Source organism: Prionailurus bengalensis, chromosome X, assembly GCF_016509475.1.
Source record: "Prionailurus bengalensis isolate Pbe53 chromosome X, Fcat_Pben_1.1_paternal_pri, whole genome shotgun sequence".
Taxonomy (NCBI): Eukaryota; Metazoa; Chordata; class Mammalia; order Carnivora; family Felidae; genus Prionailurus; species Prionailurus bengalensis.
The window spans coordinates 89,192,891-89,211,636 of NC_057361.1; the positions used below are offsets into that span (position 1 = coordinate 89,192,891).

General features: G+C 43.0%; 1 protein-coding gene across 4 annotated transcripts in view; it reads right to left on the minus strand.

Moving 5' to 3' along the window:
• COL4A6 (collagen type IV alpha 6 chain) overlaps positions 1–18,746 on the minus strand; it is a 316,646-nt gene that overhangs the window by 74,735 nt on the left and 223,165 nt on the right. For all 4 annotated transcript variants that reach the window (XM_043570641.1, XM_043570640.1, XM_043570639.1 and 1 more), the window contains exons 4-5: positions 7,211–7,345; positions 5,797–5,841 (exon numbers count right to left, since the gene is read on the minus strand). In XM_043570641.1, coding sequence (XP_043426576.1) covers positions 5,797–5,841; positions 7,211–7,345 — 180 coding nt within the window. The remainder of the gene's footprint in view (positions 1–5,796; positions 5,842–7,210; positions 7,346–18,746) is intronic.

Genomic DNA, 18,746 nt, shown 5'->3' on the forward strand with positions numbered 1-18,746 from the left:
GTGCATAGAGTCTGCTTTTGTAGAGAATCTATCTTTTTGAATCTATCAAAAGTGGATTGTGTGCTGGGTGGAGCAAAGAGATGATCGGAAACAACAGAAATCTAGATGGGTCAATAAAAGGTAGACTCCTACCCTCCCACATGCACTTTTTAACACAAAGTGTGTATATTTAATAATTTGACAAAAACATGCCATGTATTAAAAAATCAACTTTTCAAATTATTAGAGGAAATGAGCTTTTGTCAAATTCTTATTGAAAAAATACCCCACAGAATTTGGATGCATTTTCATTGTTATTATAGTTGTCAGAGATAGACCATCTGTTGATACAAAAATATGAGTCTAGACTTCTGGATTCATAGAATGCTAAGAACAGAAGAATGGGCAATAAATTTATCTTTGCAATAAACTTGCTGTAATCTGTGCCTGCCCAGACTCAGGTGATGATTTTTAGCTGCACTGGGGAAACTGAGACAGCTTACTAAGTCATCATTTTATTACCAAATGAAATGGATATTCTTATTTGCCCTGAAGATCTACACTCCACCTTCCCCAGATCTGTGCCTTGGGAAGCTGACCTTTATGAACAGTACCACCTAGACTCCCTTGCCCTCTGTCTCCCAGTTGTATTTATTTGGCCACTGGGAGACACAAGCAGAAGGTCAAAGAACAGGAAGAGAAAGAGCACAGGTAATTTATTTCCCCCATTCCCTCCCTGGCCATATTTTTGGAAATGGCCACATTTCTCTACAAGTCTTGGCTGTTGTTGAGCAGCCAGTATTCCATGGGTCCAGGCCTGAGAGGGTTCTTAGTATCACCATTCTTTCTTTCCCCCTTGGGCCAAGGGGTGGCAAAAGTGATATTAGTTACTTTACAATCCATTGTTGTTCCCCTGAATCATGTCTACATCCCTTCATGCAACTCTCTTCAATCAACCCTTTCAGGTGGATTGTCTATTTCTTCCTACAATCCTGATCACCACTTTAAAATGTCCCAGCCAGAATTCAAACTGGCGCAGCCACTCTGGAGAACAGTATGGAGGTTCCTCAAAAAGTTAAAAATAGAACTACCCTACGATTCAGCAACTGCACTACTAGGTATTTATCTAAAGGATAAAGATAATACAGATTCAAAGGGGGTACATGTGCCCCTTTGCATTGTCAACAACAGCCAAACTATGGAAAGAACCCAAATGTCCATTGACTTATGAGTGGATAAAGAATATGGGGTATATAATGGAATATTACTCAGCCATCAAAAAGAATGAAATCTTGCCATTTGCAACAATGTGGATGGAACTAGAATGTATTATGCTAAGTGAAACAAGTCAGTTAGAGAAGGATAAATAACATATATTTCACTCGTGTGGAATTTAAGGAGCAAAACAAATGTGGGAAGGAGGGAAAAAAAAAAGAAAGGGAAACAAACCGTAAGAGACTCTGTATGATAGAGAACAAACTGAGAGTTGATGGAGGGAGGCTCAGGGGGGAGGGACTAAATGAGTGATGGATATTAAGGAGGGCACTTGTCATGTTGAGCATTGGGTGCTATAGGTAAATGATGAATCACTAAATTCTACTCCCCAAAACAATATTACACTATATGTTAACTAAGAACAAATTAAATAAAAAATTTGAAGAAAAAAAAATGTCCCATCCCAACTTGCTAGAGGTTATCTCTCAGCTGGGTAACAGGAATGAGTTAAGGCAAGACAGAGGCTGGCTCAGTATTGGGGACCATTTTTACTCCTGGGGCCTTGGTTCTGTTTGACACCAAAACCTTTGCCTGGCTTCTTATCCCTTGGTATCCACAGTATTTTTACTGGGGTTCCAATATTCCTATAGTTTTCTTGCCTGAATTCCTAGTATCTTCCACCTGCAGGATTCCAGGAGTACTTGCTCACTCTTTCCTACCTTAGCCAAATTCTCTGGAATTCACCTCTGACATTTGACTTTGACCTGTCAGCCCCTTTCTGTCCAGGTGATACCATGAGATGACAGCTAAAGAATGTTTTGAGTCAGTTTTGAATTTTGAGTTTGTGTTCCAATCCCAACTTTGCCACTCCCCAGCTTGAGTCTCAGTTTCACAATCTGTGAAATGGAGATGAATAATACTACCTCATAGAGTTGTTGCCAACATTAAAATGAAATACACAATCACTTTTCAATTCTCAGTAGAACCACAGCATTTATGGCACTTTGCCTTTTCTAGTGTTAGTTAATGCTTTTATATACATGTGTGCCAGCTCTCTAAAAGAATATAGCTTTTTGAGGGAGGAAACCATGTTTCTATATAAACGCAAGGGACTGAATGCACAGAATAAGAAGATGCACTGTAATCCAGAAAAGCCATGTTCCTCAGAGCCCAGACTTCAAAGGGAAAATTTCCATTTGTTGAGTATGTGTTCACTTTGAAGATATAAATCTGGTATGTTCATTTACTAGTCTTTAGGAAGGAAAATGTTTGAGATTAACTTCATGAGAAAAGCTAAACATAAATTGCAAAGGACAACTTGAAAATTTCTGCTCCAGACTTATTTGAAATTAAAACATTTGATGTTTATTTATTTATTTTTGAGAGACAGAGAGAGAGTGAGCAGGAGAGGGGCAGGGAGAGAGGGAGAGAGAGAATCCCAATCAGGTTCCATGCTGTTAGCACAGAGCCTGATGTGGGGCTTGAACCCATGAACCATAAGATCATGACCTGAACCAAAATCAAGAGTTGGAGGCTTAATCAACGGAGCCACAGAGGTGCCCCAAGAACTGAAAACATTTGATAAACATACATTTCTTGTGGGTGCCAACAACCCCAACTTACAGCTGTAATATTATAAAAAACCACCCCTGGTCTATGTTGTGCTAATGTTGAATATCTTTAAAATGTCTTTTAACGTTTATTTATTTTTGAGACAGAGAGAGACAGAGCATGAATGGGGGAGGGTTAGAGAGAGGGAGACAAAGAATCTGAAACAGGCTCCAGGCTCTGAGCTGTCAGCACAGAGTCCGACGCGGGGCTCGAACTCACATACGGCGAGATCGTGACCTGAGCTGAAGTCGGATGCTTAACCGACTGAACCACCCAGGCACCCCATGTTTGTTCATTCCCCTGACTGATTGCTGTGGCCCTTGATGCACAGACTTGGATGATCATACAATGAATACTTGCTCACTTATGTTGAAACTATCTACATGACGCAAAAACAGAGTTTGGAGACTAAAACCAGTGACACGTATGTTACAGGGGAATCAGATTTGTGCAGTAATCCAGTTTAGTAAGATGTGTTGGGGAAGCTGTTGGTTTCAGCTGCCAAAAGTAGAGCAAAATAATTAGTCTGACTAGGCCAAGGGTGTCTGTGTTTTCCTGTGTCTGTGGGAGTCCTGCCAGTCTGAGAACTGTTGCTTTTGTAGGCACTAGAAGTTGGAATCAGTCCCCCAAGTATTTCTTTTTTTTTATGTTTTTAATGTTTATTTATTTTTGAGAGAGAGAGAGACAGAGAGAGAGAGAGAGAGAGAGAGAGAGAGAGAGAGCAGGGGAAGAGCAGAAAGAGAGACCGAGACACGAATCCGAAGCAGGCTCCAGGCTCTGAGCTGTCAGCCAGACACTTAACTGACTGAGACACCCAACCACCCCTCTGGTGTTCCTAGTGTTCTTAGTACATGGTTAATTCAGCCCTGGGGTCTCTGAGGCTTCTGAGTGGAGCAGAAGACCTATTCTGTGCTTTCAAGAAAGCTAGATAAGACCATTACACGAGACAAATAATAAATACTGTGGGCCATATGTAATAAGGAGCTAGGGTGTATGGAACAGACACCAAGGACTCCTAAGACACTAGAGATGGAAGGGAGAGGTAGGCAGTGGACAGAAGATGCTCAGTAAATACATCTCGAATAGATGGAAGAGAGGGAAGGAACAAGGAAAAAATCATTTCATGGAGTGAGAGAGGCTTGGAGCCTGAAAGTAATGCAATCAGTCAAAAGAAAACACATAGAGCCTTTGGTCAAGGGAAGGGCCGAGTGAGTGGGGACTTCTATTGGGAGTGGCACATTAATTTGGAGGAATCTGGACACCTGTAACTCATTCTCCCAAGCAATGAAGCCCCAACGAGAAATGATCAATCCCTGCAAAGTCTATGGCTCTCTTGGCCACAAGTTGGAGGCAGAAGTGTCCAGCTGGACCCTAGGGCATGTTCTAGTCCAGAATTGGAATCAGCCTTTGCGTCACAGGATTCACTTCCTTCCAGCCCCCCATTAGAAAGAGACTACAGGAGGAAGGGCATAGTACTGCTGCAAGCTTCAAATCCCCCACTCATCTCCAGTGGAAGCCAGCTCCACAGGAGGAATGCAAGAGGTGATCTCCAGCTTTCTAGTTTTCCTCACCTAGTGGCTCCCAGAAGATACACAGTCTGAGTGGAGGCTCTGGATAAAGCACAGATGGGAACACAGTCAGGATAAAATGCCAGAGGATGTTATAAAAGGACAGCCAACCCCATCCTCTTATTTGCCCGCTGGCCCATTTCTGGGCATTTTTCAGAGTCTGCAATTGAATAAAATGCAAAATTCTGATGGCTTATTTGTTGATACATAGAACAAATACAAGGAAGCAAGACTTCTGTCCTCCAACTCCAAATGTATGCTAGATCTTGGAAGAAAATGGGTCAAATGATAATGTCTTTGAGTGTAGATCCATACGTTTTTTCTGTATCCCCATAGTAGAGTCATAGCACCTAGCCGGCACCCAAGAAATACCTAGAGATTGTCACAAAGAGATTTAAGACCCCTTCCTTGATACTAGATGGTTATGCAGTATCACACAAAAAGCTGTTAAGTCTAGGATTTGCCAAACTGTGCTTAGATATGGCTCAGAAGAACCCCTTCAAGGCTGAAAGGATAAAAGCAGGCTCTAACATGTCCCTGAAATGAAGAAGCTCTATTTCTTCCTGATCTGTACTCTGAGCTTCCACACAACATTTGGGTCTTCTCTTAAACAAGATTGAAGAGCTCTGCTATAGAAAAGCACAGCTCAGGCTAAAGATGTAGTATATAGAGATGTGCCAAAAGACATAACTAAAAATTGATAGAAGCCAAGTTGCGAATACTGTATTTTCAAGGCTGGCGAAATGTTATTTATCATGGATTCTCCAGTGGTGAGATAAGTAGGGATACAGTGTGAAAATTGAGAACCTAAGGGGTTGGACTGGATGTAATGAGAAAAGGAGACATCTGTGAGCTCCAGATTCCTCACTCATCTCCAGCAAAACCAGGTTTCGGGATAAAGGGAAGGGGCTGCCTGCAAGTGATCTTTGGAATGGTCGCTTTGTAAAAACTAAAGGGAAATTCACTCTGCAATGAGGTAAGGTGGAAGAGAACAAATTACTGGAACGAAATGTATCAAGATATCTCTAAGTATTTTTCTATCTAATATCACATGTCTTCATAATTTTCTTATAATGAGTACGTATGTGCTCTGAATGCGGCACTGTCTCCGCACTTCAGAACCAGTCCCTCATCCCTAATTAAAGCTCCCCTCAGCTCATGAAACCTAACCCATTTTGGCTAAGGTATTGATGGTTTCTTATGCCTGCACCTGTCCCAACCATCTGATTTAGTGCTACCTGTAACTAAATCCCAGGGAAAGTGTGTGTGACCACCTCTCTTCAAACCTTATCACGTTCATCTCAACACTTGACCCAGAGAATGCTTGCATGCCACAGGATGTTGCTAAGGCTAAGATGTTTGACCTCTGAAGCACAACCTAGAAGTGGTAATAAAAAAAAAATACCTCTGTGGACACACTCACCGGAATCCCATTGATGCCAAGAAAGCCAGGAACTCCCATGGGACCCTAGAATAAAAGGAGTAGGAAGAGGAATGTAAGAGACAATCCAACTGATGTCCATTAGATTTGGTGCATTTGTTCATGTGATTGGTGACCTAAGTTTTTAAAAAAATTTTTTTAACGTTTATTTATTTTTGAGACAGAGAGAGACAGAGCATGAACGGGGGAGGGTCAGAGAGAGAGGGAGACACAGAATCTGAAACAGGCTCCAGGCTCTGAGCTGTCAGCACAGAGCTCGATGCGGGGCTCAAACTCACGGACTGTGAGATCATGACCTGAGCCGAAGTTGGACACTTAACCGACCAAGCCACCCAGGCACCCCTCGTGACCTAAGTTTTTAGAAGTGTTTTATACCTCACTCTCCACATTGTGTCACCTTGCCTCTACCTAAGGTCTTAAACATGTCTGTGTTCTGAGACCAGTTTTTATCTTAAGCAATGTGGTGCAAAACCTAAAATGATGGCTCAGTATGACATGTTGCTTTGAAACTGGGAAAACTGGGGTGGAGGGCCTCAAAAGGCCTAACCACATGTTCCCCATCACTCTGCTCCCCTAGATGAGGTCTCCTAGGCAAATGGCCCTCCTTATCAAACAGAGCAGGTACAGTTCCTGCTTATCCCTGAGTCTGGTTTCAGTTCCTTGATGACCCACTGTATTATTCAAACAAGCCTCCCTCAGGAGCCAAGGGGCACCTCACCCTTTTGCCACCACAAAGTCTGCCTCCCCTGTGTGGCCCTGTGTGGTGTGTGGTGTCCTTTCACCCTGCGCTGTGAGCATATGTGAGTAATAAACCTGCTGTCAATGTTTTCTGTCCAGTATAAGGTGTCATGTCTTCTGCCATCCTCAGAACCCTAGGCTGGGAATCCCTCCCTTACCAATGGGGCAAAAAGGAGGTGATTAAAATCTGAAGGGAACATAAACTAAGTTGCTAAACTCAGCCAGCTACCACAACATGATCAATCTCCTTTCTTGCATCTCTTTCCCTACATTTGTAGCCCAGATTGCTTCCAAGCATTCCGACATCTTGCTTCCCAGTCTCCTTGCTTGGATTCCTGACCTCTATTGCCCATCTGATTGAACTTCTGACCCATGCCCACTCCAAACCCACATGAATTCCCACCCCAGCAAGCTCACATGTCTAGCAAGTAGCCAATACATGCACTTTATGGCTTGCTTGCCATAGGAGTCTCTCTGGAAATAGGTTGATCTATTAGCAGCATATCACAGCCTGTCTCTTATTAAAGTCTATAGCCTGGCACCAAGGTACTCAGGATTAGTATTATTTCCATAAACGAACAGAACTGAGATTTAGAACTTTTCAACTTCATACCTGTGGTTCATCAGTCAAAGAAAAATCAAACTCTGGTGTTTTTACCTTATCTCCTTTTGGTCCATATGGTCCCAGGGGACCTGGGGAGCCCCTTTCTCCTTTCAACCCTGATAAACCACTAGGGCCAGCAAATCCTTGAGGACCTGTTGGAGCTTGAATTCCAATTGGTCCCGGTCGCCCCTAAGATGGAGAGAAGGAGTGCACTTAGTCAATAGAGTACTTAACATCAACGCTTCCCATTTTCCCATACACAGAGAATACTGTCATCTCTTCACTAAACAATTTTGGCTTAGAGATCTGTGAAGCATACCAAAGTTCCAGACACGGATCAGAAAAGGCTATTTTAGGGGCTGCTAAGCTTATTTGGATAGAACATATTTTATAAGCACATTTAATAAGATTCATGTGCACCAAGATCCTTTAACTTTGTACTTCTTAGGAGATTAGTTATTCAGGCGGGATAATATTGTCCTCTTCCTAGTTAATGCCAGGGCATCCATCAGATTGTCAAAATAGTGAAAGAACAGAATGCTGGAGAACATCGTGACATTTTATAACTCCCATTCAAATGGCCAACCACATACTTGCAGTGAAGTCCAGAAATGGCAATGTCTAAAGAACACTGCCTCGGGGGTCCAGAGAGGGGAGAACCCAGAAACCCATGGGCTGACCAACCTGTCAAAGCCCATCTTTATTGGCAGATCCCAGGACCCCATCACTGCAACTGGAAACAGATGCTTACAGGACACACACACACACACACACACACACACATTATTTATTTGTTCCCTTTCTATATATCTCCTTCCCTTCAACCCACTATCTGTAGACTGTTGAATGTGTAAAATTCAAGAAGCCTGAAAATATCCATTAAGTATTAATTATAATAGCAAGAGGGAGAAGCTTTAATATTTTGAATGCTTTAGTTATAAAGTGTCTGTAACAATTAAGTCTGAAAGTTCAGGCTGACATTTCAAAGCTGACCGAGACAGAGAATTAACCCCAGTGGGTGCAGCACAGGCGGGCTAGTCTATCATTTAGAACAAATCCCAGTAGGGACTGAATTTTCTTGGCAGAAAGACGAAAACCATTAGTAACATGCATTACCTCTCAGAGAACGCAACACCATACCAGATAGAAAGCTTATTTTCATGAATGTTTCCCACCTCTACCTCTTGGCCCTTTTACTGACTGTCTGCAATTTCCTACAGACCTGTGAAAAACTCAGAAAAGCCCATTAAACATGCCCTTTAATATTCACCTTCAATGGTTACTTTTTAAAAGGCTGGAAACAGGACAGATGCTTTCTGGAGTGGCTACAGTCACGTACTGGAGATGCAAGTGGTCACCAGCTGTGTGGGGCCTTTGGAGTAAAATTTCCAGTGTCAATCAGGCCCACAAAGACCAAGGACTCTTGCAAAGAAGTACAAAAATGCTTTTCCTAAAGAGATGCAATTTTCTGGGAGCACCACCCACCACTTGACCTTCTCTAGCACCCAACATATAGCCTCTACTGGGTGCTGGGCTCTAGACTGCTTAAGGAACTTGTTTCTGGGAATGATGGAGCAGGGCATGAACTTTCACTCTTTAGGCCCTTACCTCCCGTAGTTGGAATTTTGTTTACAATGATTCAGTTTATTTGTTACCCTTGTAAACTTTTACTATGTATGCATATATGAAACTAAAAAGAAAAATAAATTATCTATCTATCTATATCTATGTCTATCTATCTATCTATATCTAAAAATAAAAAGAACAATACTTTAAAAAATAGTGCTGGGGTGTTGAGGATTAACAAAGAAGTCTAAAATGTGGACCTCGCTTTCAAGACTAATGTACCCAAAAGCATAGCAAACAGCACAAATCCAGAACAGAGCCTAAGTAGTGCGGGAACACAAAGAAAGGGTTGGCTGTGGAGGGTTTGTGAAATGCTTACATTCTGTTCATGTCTGGGGGGAGTCACGGCCCACACTGGAAAGGCTGAGTGGGCCCCAATTGAGGTGGGCCTGAAAAGCAAGGAAGGAAGTTGAAGACTTGATATAGTAGCAAATAGGGAACCCTCAGAGGTTTGGGGATGGGAAGGGGAGGATGGGAAGAAGGCAGCATTTCAGGGCTGAAACTCATCAATGAGCATTCAGGAGAACATGTGTGTGTCAGCATGAGGCCAGGGCAGCATGCCTGAGGCTGGAACAAGGGAGACAGATAAGAACCAGCTGTTGGGGGAGGAGGAGACCAGTTGGTGGGAGGATAGGGGCAGGATGGACTTGCTGAGGCCATGTTATTACTAGCAGAGAGGATGCAGTCAAGGCACTGAATGCTTGACTCAAATCTGAGCCCTGCCCAAAGCTTTCCCACATCAAGGGATGGGAGGTGGAGAGCACGATAAACCATTGAACTGAGAAAGCAGACTGTGGTGTGGCCCAATTTCCATTTTGCTCACATCACTAGAGCCTGAGCAGTGCCTGGCATGGGCACATGCCATGGGCTGGCACATTCCAGCTCTGGTCTCTTGCCTTTGTAGAGCACATGCTCAGCAAGAGTAACTAAAGAGACTTAGGAGTGAGACAATTCTAGGTCTGGACTTAACAGGAAATCTGATTCCATCCGTAAAAGGCAGGATTCCATGGCCCGCTTCCTTTCTCTTGGCTGGGTGGCCATGCTGAATTTGCCACAGTTGTAGAGCCAATTCTTCTGTTCCAGCCGGAGAGCTTAAAGTGACTCTCTGAAAGAACTCATGGAGGGAGGCAAACCATAAGAGACTCTTAAGAACTGAGAATAAACTTAAGGTTGATAGTGGGTGGGAGGGAGGGGAAAGTGGGTGATGGGCATTGAGGAGGGCACCTGTTGGGATGAGCACTGGGTGTTGTATGGAAACCAATTTGACAATAAATTTCATATTTAGAAAAAAGAACTCATGGATTCTTTGATTTCGAATTCTTTTTTCAAAGCGGTTTTTGAAATGGCACCCCTCAGGGGAATGTATACCTCTGAGGTACAGTGTCTGGTCTGGCCCCAGCTAGAAACCTCTCAGATTGATGATCTAGGGGCCAGAAGCAGGGCCTGTGGGATGTCTCAAGGCTTTGAGATACTACTGGCCCAGAACTGCCTCCTCAGTGGGTTTCCAGGCCCTTCTGGAGCCTGCAGTCATAGGATATGAGACAAGGAATCTTCTTACCCACTGAGGTCCTTTCGTACAGTGGCACAGAGCACCACGAACAAATGAAGGTGGCCAAAAAAAAAAAGTGGGGGGGGGGGGGGAGACACGTTTCTTTTGTGCGTTGTTTTGTCAGCCATCTCTAGATATGCTTATTCTGTGCTTACAGCTATGTGTTCTTTTTTGCTCGTCTCCAGTACACAGGGTTTCTGTCGCAGTGCCCAGCATATTGTTGAAGCTTAATACTAAATCAATAATGATGAACTGCTTTTTTTTTTCCTCCCAAGAAGCTATCGGTGGCACTTTTCAAAATGGCCAGCAGAGGTCAGTGTGAGAGCATTGTAGCTACAGATAAGCAGGTAGGTGGGTGGGCCTCTCTCACTACAAATAAAATCAAACCAGTGTCAGAGAAGTCACAGAATGTTCGAGCAGAAAGGGTCCTTAGAGACCATTTCATCTAGGTTCTATTTTATATAAGGAGTGGGGGGCAGGCCTGGAGAAGGGGAAGGACTTGTTCACGTCACATAGCTGGTGAGGAAAACAGCATGGGACTCAAACCAGACTGCCTGCTGCCAGTGTGTGGCTCTTTCCCTGTTTGCCAGTGGCAGATGTCCTAGGGGGTCCTTGAGGCTGCCCCCCCTTACCCAGGCCCGCCCCTGGGACTGTCCCCATCAGTAGGCTGCAGCAACCAGATGCTCACACATCATTTCTCTCTTCCTAACTTTGATCATTTCACAGAACCAATCTGAAACACCATCACTGTTTGGACTGCTAGCAGAATTTCAATGGGCTTGGACCAATGCCCTGCCCTGATACATGTCATTTATTTTGGCAAACAGACCGAGACAGGGCAGAAGGGACTCCTCCAAGTCTTTCCAACAAGCTCTCCTGCCTCCATCTGCTCGGCATTTTAAATATGCACAGCAGGGTCTAATTCTCAAGAGAATGAACTGGGACTCAAGAGAATGCCTGAGGCCAGGAACTGCAGTTCCTGACTGAAGCCCAGGCTGGCTGCCTCCTGCTGACCACAGTATGTTGGGGTTAGTATGCAGCTAAAGGTCACCTTAGATCAGACCACACCCACATCCCCAACCCCAGATAACCAGGGTGACAGACTCAGCAATGGGTCTGCATATAAAGGACAGTAGTCCCTTCTTATTTACGGATATATATTCCAAGACCCCCCAATGGATTCCTGAAATTGCAGGTAGTACCAAATCCCATATATATACTATCTTTTTTCCTATAAATACATACCTAGGATAAAGTTTAATTTGTAAACTAGGCACAGTAAAATATTTACAATAATAATAAAATAGAACAAGTATAGCAATATACTGTAAGAAAAGGTATGTGAATGTGGTTTCTCTCAAGATATCTTTACGGTTCTGTACTCACCCTTCTTGTGATGACGTGAGATGATAAAATGCCTACATGATGAGATGAAGTGAGGTCAATGACGTACTCACTGTGATGTAGGGTTAGGCTACTATTGACCTTCTGACCTATGGTCAGGAGATCATCTGCTTTTGGACCATGGTTGACTGTGGAAAGTGAAACCATGGATAAAGGGAGACTATTTAGTACACATATACAGAAATAGTATCTACAAATCTTAAAAGCACATTCCTCAGACTAGGTAGGATTGTGAAACAGAGAGAGCTGACTTTTCATTACTAGGCCCTTTCTCTCTTCTTATCCCTCCCTGAAGTTTCCAGTGTCCTTCTCCCATAAAATTAAAATTTATGCCTACTGAAGAATCTGAAACTCATTCCCACTGAGGCATAAATGACTTGACAACAACTTAGAGCTTTACTTCTCCCTAAGGGGATTTGTATTTTAATGGAGAGCAAAGCATTAAGCTAGGGGATGCAAATGATATCTGTGAAGCAGAAGGGAAGAGGGGGTGTGCCCAGGCTTTCCTAAGGATCCAGCTATACAGCAGAGGTTGTTCGGTGCTGTTACCTGGTATCATGGTGCTGGATCTGGAATCAGAAAGATCTGGAGTCAAATCTCATTACTGCCATTTAATAGCTATATGACCTTGGGCAAGTGACTCTAGGGCTCTGAGGAATAATAGCTCTGGTGTAAATTATTGTAAGCATTTAAGTGAGTTAATGAAAACAACTGGCATGAAAGTATAAGTTCTCTTTCCTCTTTAGGTATCATTCATGGTAAAATGGAGAAGTTATGATTGGGTACCTAATGTTCCTTCTCTTAAGTTTAAGTGGGTGATGCACACATATCATGGAGAAACTCTCTTTGGGGCAGAGATGTGTGCCCAGGAATGAACGAGCATGTATGCCAGTGTCCCACATCTGTGGAGAGCATTTCCCCCCTTACTCAGTGTTGGTGCCCTTGCTCTCTTGGGCTCGTTCTCTTAAAAGAATTTCCTCTATATGCTAATGACTCCCTAGTCTGAACCTCCAGCCCCAATTTCTCTTCTCAGTGTGCCAGGTTCTTATAGCTAATGGCTTACCAGGCCTCTCCACTTGAATATTCCATCACAAACTCAACATGACCAAAGCTGAACTCATCATCTTCTCCTTAAACCCATTCCCCAAACCAGCTCCTTCCTCTTGAGTTAATGGAACTAACTCAGAAAATGACAGTCTATCCACAAACTTGACTAAACCAGAGGCCCAAGGATTCCCCGTGACTTCTCTCTTTCCCTCATCTTCCACATCCAATCCACCGGCGAGGACTGTCAATTCCACCTCCAAAATACAACTCAAACCTGCCCATTTCTCTCTATCTTGATGGTCTTCTTTCAGGTCTTCCTCATGTCTCCCCTACAGTGTTGCCACAGCCTCCTAGTTGGTTTGCCAACCTCCAATCTTGCTTTACTTTCTCTTAGCATCCTGCCCCAGGGCCTTTGTACATATCTCTGCTCTCCTGGTTAGCTCCTATTTATCATTCAAACTCCAATAAAGTTATCAGCTCCTCCAGTGAGCCTTCCATGATTGCCCCCACCCCACAGTATGGGCTAGGTTGCCCGTTTGTGCCTATACCCCCAACAGATTGAGCTCCTTGGGGGCAAGTCTTGTGTCTTTTTCCTCACTGAATCACTTGTACTAAGTACAGTGCCTAGTACACAATGGGACCTCAGTAAATGCTGAATGAATGGAGAAATGAATGAATGAATATACATACTGAGAAGCCAGTGGCCAGGTACGGCAATACCTTCATTGGAAGCCTAGATAGCTGTACCAGAGTGCAATCAAGAACCATCTGATCACAGAGCCACATAAAAGAGAGCTGTATAAGACTTAGGAAATCATCCAGTTCAGGGCAGAGAAGCTGAAGCCCAGAAAGGGAAAGGAACTTGTCAAAATCCATGCAATATCAACTCTGCACATATAGGAAGGGAGTGGATAAGGCATCCAGGCCAGAGACACGGAACCCAGTGAAGAGGCTGTGACCTCCAGGAGAGAAATAACAGTGACTTGGACTACGTTCATGGCAGGAAAAGACAGGGAGAAGATAGATTTGAGAGAGAGTTTAGAGGGTAAAAAGAATAAAACTTAGTGCTAGAATCAAATTTGTGGGTAAGACAGAGAGGGTTATGAAGGATGACTCCCAGGTTTCTTGCTTGGGCAACTGAGTGGATCTCTTCACTGACCTGAGGAAACCTAGGGGAAGAAGAGTCTTGGATGGAAGTTGAGGAGTCCACCTTTGGAGAAGTGGGGATTAAGATACCTGGGACCATTTAAGGGGATATTCTGCACCTGCTGTTCTCACTAGACCATAGGTCTGAGAGGGTAGGGAGTTCAGTTGACACTTTTACCACAGTATCTCCAGAGATGCTGTGTCTGGTATGCGGTAGGCACTCAAAATATAATTCTGGAGAAAAAGGTGTAATTGTGGAGTGCAAGAAAATGCAGAGTTAAATGTGCACTTGGGAATCTTCAAGAAGGCCACGTCCAAAGTCTCATTAGCTAGGGGAAAAATTAGATTAAAAAGACTTCGTTGCTATCCTGAAAAACCCCTGTGTGGTCTTTGGGGAAAATGAAGCAGAGATTGCTGACCCCCTGACCTCTAGCCTAAGGACTAGGCGGCTTGAATTCTACACTTTGCCCTTACCATCCAACTGGAATTCCCATTTTAGTAATGGGGCTGGGTAGAGGAAATGCAAGAACTTATCAGGCTCTGGCCTAAGTAGCTGGGGTCTCTCTCTTAGCCATGAAATATGTGGTAAGAAGGAAATTAATGATAACACCCCCAAGGGCAGAATATTTAAGACACTTCAGAATACTTTTTCTTTTGCCCTTCCTTTGGAGGATCACAACACATCTGCGTGGTAGGCTGAGGACACCAAGCTGCAAAGCAGTTAGCCGATGGGGCTTGCCCGTGTCATATACTTGGTGAGTAGCAGAGCTGGTGTCAGGGCCTCCCAATCCACTCTGTGCTCCTTCTGTTACAATATATGGAGACAGCCATCCATAGAGCCTCACACTCCACTCTCTTAGTCATAGCACTAATGGGCTAACATTGTCCATAGAAGTAAATAAGGCAGAAAGAATACCAGTAGGTGAAGAATAAGTCTAGTGTATGACAAAGACTCATATCATACAGATATACAGACCCATTTTGTGGCCCAGAAAACCCTGGCTCAGTTTGATAGCAATAGCATCATCTACAATTTTCCAGCAAGGGCAGTGACCTTACCCACCTACATACATACATACATACATACGTACGTAAAAGGTGATTGGTGTCTAGTAAAGTGTGAACCCCCCAAATTGTTAGTGTCTGCCACAGCTAAGAAGCAGTATCAGAAGCTTGCCCTCAACACCCAAATGAAAACACATTTATTTTCTGGTTCTTAAGCTATAATCAGTGTTTGCAGCAGCCAGCCGAGGCATGAAGACATGCACCTACATGTTTTGTTTGCAAAGACACACACACCTATTCCATTGGCTATTGTCAGCATGTTGAAATTTTCAGCAAGACACCTCCCAGAGTGATAAAGTTAACTCTTGCTAGTCAACAATCTGTATCCCTCCTTTCTGCCTGTTCATTCACATTTCTCTTCTAAAACACAATAATGACCTTCTTACTACCAAGCACTTACTAAGTACCATCTCCTTGAATCCATCTCGTTAAATCCTCTGACAGCCCTAATAAGTGCGTATTAGACTCATTTTACAGACGAGAACACTGAAATCCAAATTCATAGAGGGTAAGAAACTGGCCTGAGGTCATACATCAAGCAATTAATGAGGCTAATTTTGGTGATACAAAAGTCTGTTTCTTCCACCAAGCTACATTACCTCTCTGCGTTGAATAATGCTCTGAAGGTAGAAACCCAAACCCACTTGAAAAGGGACAGTAAGAGCTACTCTGGGCAGGAAATATTGCCATTTTCATTAACAGATGATCAACTGATCTCAATTTACCCAATCTTTTCACTGGAACAAGTAATATTTAATAGAAATTCATTTAGTGGAATTAATAAATTAAGTCATAACAGGCATTTGAAGGAATGATACTCCTCAGAACTTAAAAAGATGGGAGATTTCTTTTTGTTGAATTTCCTCCCTCTTCCTCCCCCTCTTCCTTCTCCTCTTCCTTCTCCTTCTCCCATTTCTACAGTTAAAATGGCTTCTTTAATTGGTCTGTGGGCAATGGACAGTTTTCTAGGCTCTTGTAGACAAACTCTGATGTGCTATGAGTCCCTAATGCTAGCATATTAAAGACAGAAAACAGATTACAGGAACAGTATACTAATTTGATGATCATTGTGCTGAGCAGAAATTGGAGAATTTTGTTTTTAAACATATTTTCCCTTGCCCCTGGGGAACACCAATAATTGTTAAAATAGGATGAAGCAGAGGTGTCTGCTATATAGAAGCAAATAAGATGATGAAGAATTTTCAGGTCTCCCTGTTGTCTACAACATATTCATAAAACTACATCCAAAACCAGACCAAACTTTCCTTTTGTGTCAATATTGTAATTGGGAAGTATAAGAACCAAAAATCAAATAACACTATAAATATGACCATTGACCATAAAAATAAAAAACAGAAAAACCACTTCTGTAACCATTACAGATAGTTGAATGAGCCACCACACCCCTTTGAATGGGCATGCAATCTATACAAAGAGCCCCACTGTACTACAAAGCATAAACTGAGTTTCTGGACTGCATGAGAAAATAAATACAGCTCTACTTGGGATGAATTTTTTTTTAATTTTTTTTAACGTTTATTTATTTTTGAGACAGAGAGACAGAGCATGAACGGGGGAGGGTCAGAGAGAGAGAGGGAGACACAGAATCTGAAACAGGCTCCAGGCTCTGAGCAGTCAGCACAGAGCCTGACGCTGGGCTTGAACTCACGGACCGCGAGATCGTGACCTGAGCCAAAGTCGGCTGCTTAACCGACTGAGCCACCCAGGCGCCCTGGGATGAATTTAACCTAAAACTTATATAAGAGTTGGAAAAATTGAAATACTGAATTTGCCATAATATTGGTTTCCTTCTTAGAATTTAGAAGACAACATGTGTATGATTTGATGGCACAGGCCTGTTAAAAAAGCCTTCTGGTAGGGGTGCCTGGGTAGCTCAGTCAGATAAGCATCTGACTCTTGATTTCAGCTCAGATCATGATCTCATGGTTGTGCGATCAAGCCCCATGTCAAACCCCACATAGAGCCCTGAGTTGAGCCCTGCATCAGGCTCTGCACTGGGTGTGGAGAAGTCTGCTTAAGATTCTCTCTCTCTGTCTCTCTTTGCTGGCCCCCCTCAAAAAATAAAAATAAAAAAAATAAGAAATAAAAGAAAGCCTTCTGGTAAACTTGGATTGATATTGCCATTGCCTGGTTACAGCAGAACCTTAAGATTTAGGCTCTATTCCCTGTTCTAACTTTCTAACTGCATGATCTTGAGAAAGCCAATTCACCTCTATACCTTAGTTTTCTCATCAGCAAAATGGGGATATTACATGCCCCACCTGTTTCCTTGGTTGCCTTGGGCATCAGTTAAGACAATGTATGTGAAAGGGGCTGAGAGTTCATTCTACTGACAAAGCTCTGCTTTGGGGGAAATATACTCTAATAACCAAACTTCCAATTTTCAACCCCCCTTCCCATTTGTTAGGTTTATAAGGCAGTAAGCTATGAAATAATAAAAGCCATGAGGAGGAGGTTTCAGTAGGAAAAAAATTTGAATGATATGAGAATTTAAAGCTGATAAAGGTGGGGGCAGATTGACTGTCTTGCACAGGATTCTAATTACAGTTTAAAAATGATTGGACCTGCACTATCACCTTATTATTGTAGTTTTAAAAATGTGGTTTATTTTAAAATACGTGGTTTAATTACAGCCCAAAGCCAAATTTTTTCTTTTAGTTTTTCCAGTAAAACATAGCCATGGTTTTATAATAAAAATCAAAGTGAAAGAGGATTTTCCAGAAATTCACTTGCCAGCAATTCTTGCTGCAGTGTATCTATTCCATTAGACAAGGAATACATGTGGCATTTTTTCTCCAACATAATAAATTACCCATCATTGATATTCTGCACAACCTTTGCTCCAATACTGAGCTGGTGTGAGCTGATTGCCTCTGGATCGATGTTGGCTTCCCCAAGTCTTTGACGAGAAGCCATCAAGTTTTGGGAGTAGGAGGGAATGTGGAGTAACCAACTACTGCTCCTTAAACAGAAGGAGAATAAAAGAAGGGTAGGATCAAAGAAATTCCCTGTCAGGACCCATGCCAAAGGGTTCAGGGAGCTCTGAAAGGGGGAGGGAGGGGCATCGAAGGGAGAGGAACAACTTACTCACATACTCTCAGTGCAGTTCCCTCAAAGACCCACACCCCATATTCATAGCCACACCCATGCAGATAAAGAGATACACATTCCAACCCAAATATACAGGCCCACAGGCGCAGGAGTCTGTGAAAATGGTAGGGCCTGTTGGTATTCCAGCATAGTCCACCATATAGCTCTCAGTCAGCCATGGATTTGAATTTCAGAAGATGGGATGATATACATCTTCCCCACCAACTGTATGCAATAGTACCCATAGACAAGTGAAGTCATCCACACAGATACATACAGGCCAAAAAGGAGATGGCGAGGGGGTGTTGAAAGTGGGGGCTCCACAATTCTGATATCTTTCCCTTTTACATGATGGACAGTTAGAAGCTGAGATAAAATCTAGCTTCTGTTGCCGCAGGAAAGATGGGTTGTAGGGGTGATGGTGGCTGTGGTGTAGATGAAAAGTAGAAGCTCCAGGGTCATAGTGATATCAAGAATAAGAGTTACCAACTTGTATTGGAGAGGGGGTTCAGATTTCAAAGTGTTTTCACATCCACAACTTCATTTAATGTTTGTAATAACCTCGTCCTCAATGTACTAGAGAAAGTAATTGAGGCCCAGAGGTTAATTAACTTGTCCATGGCCACACAGCTTATGAGTGGC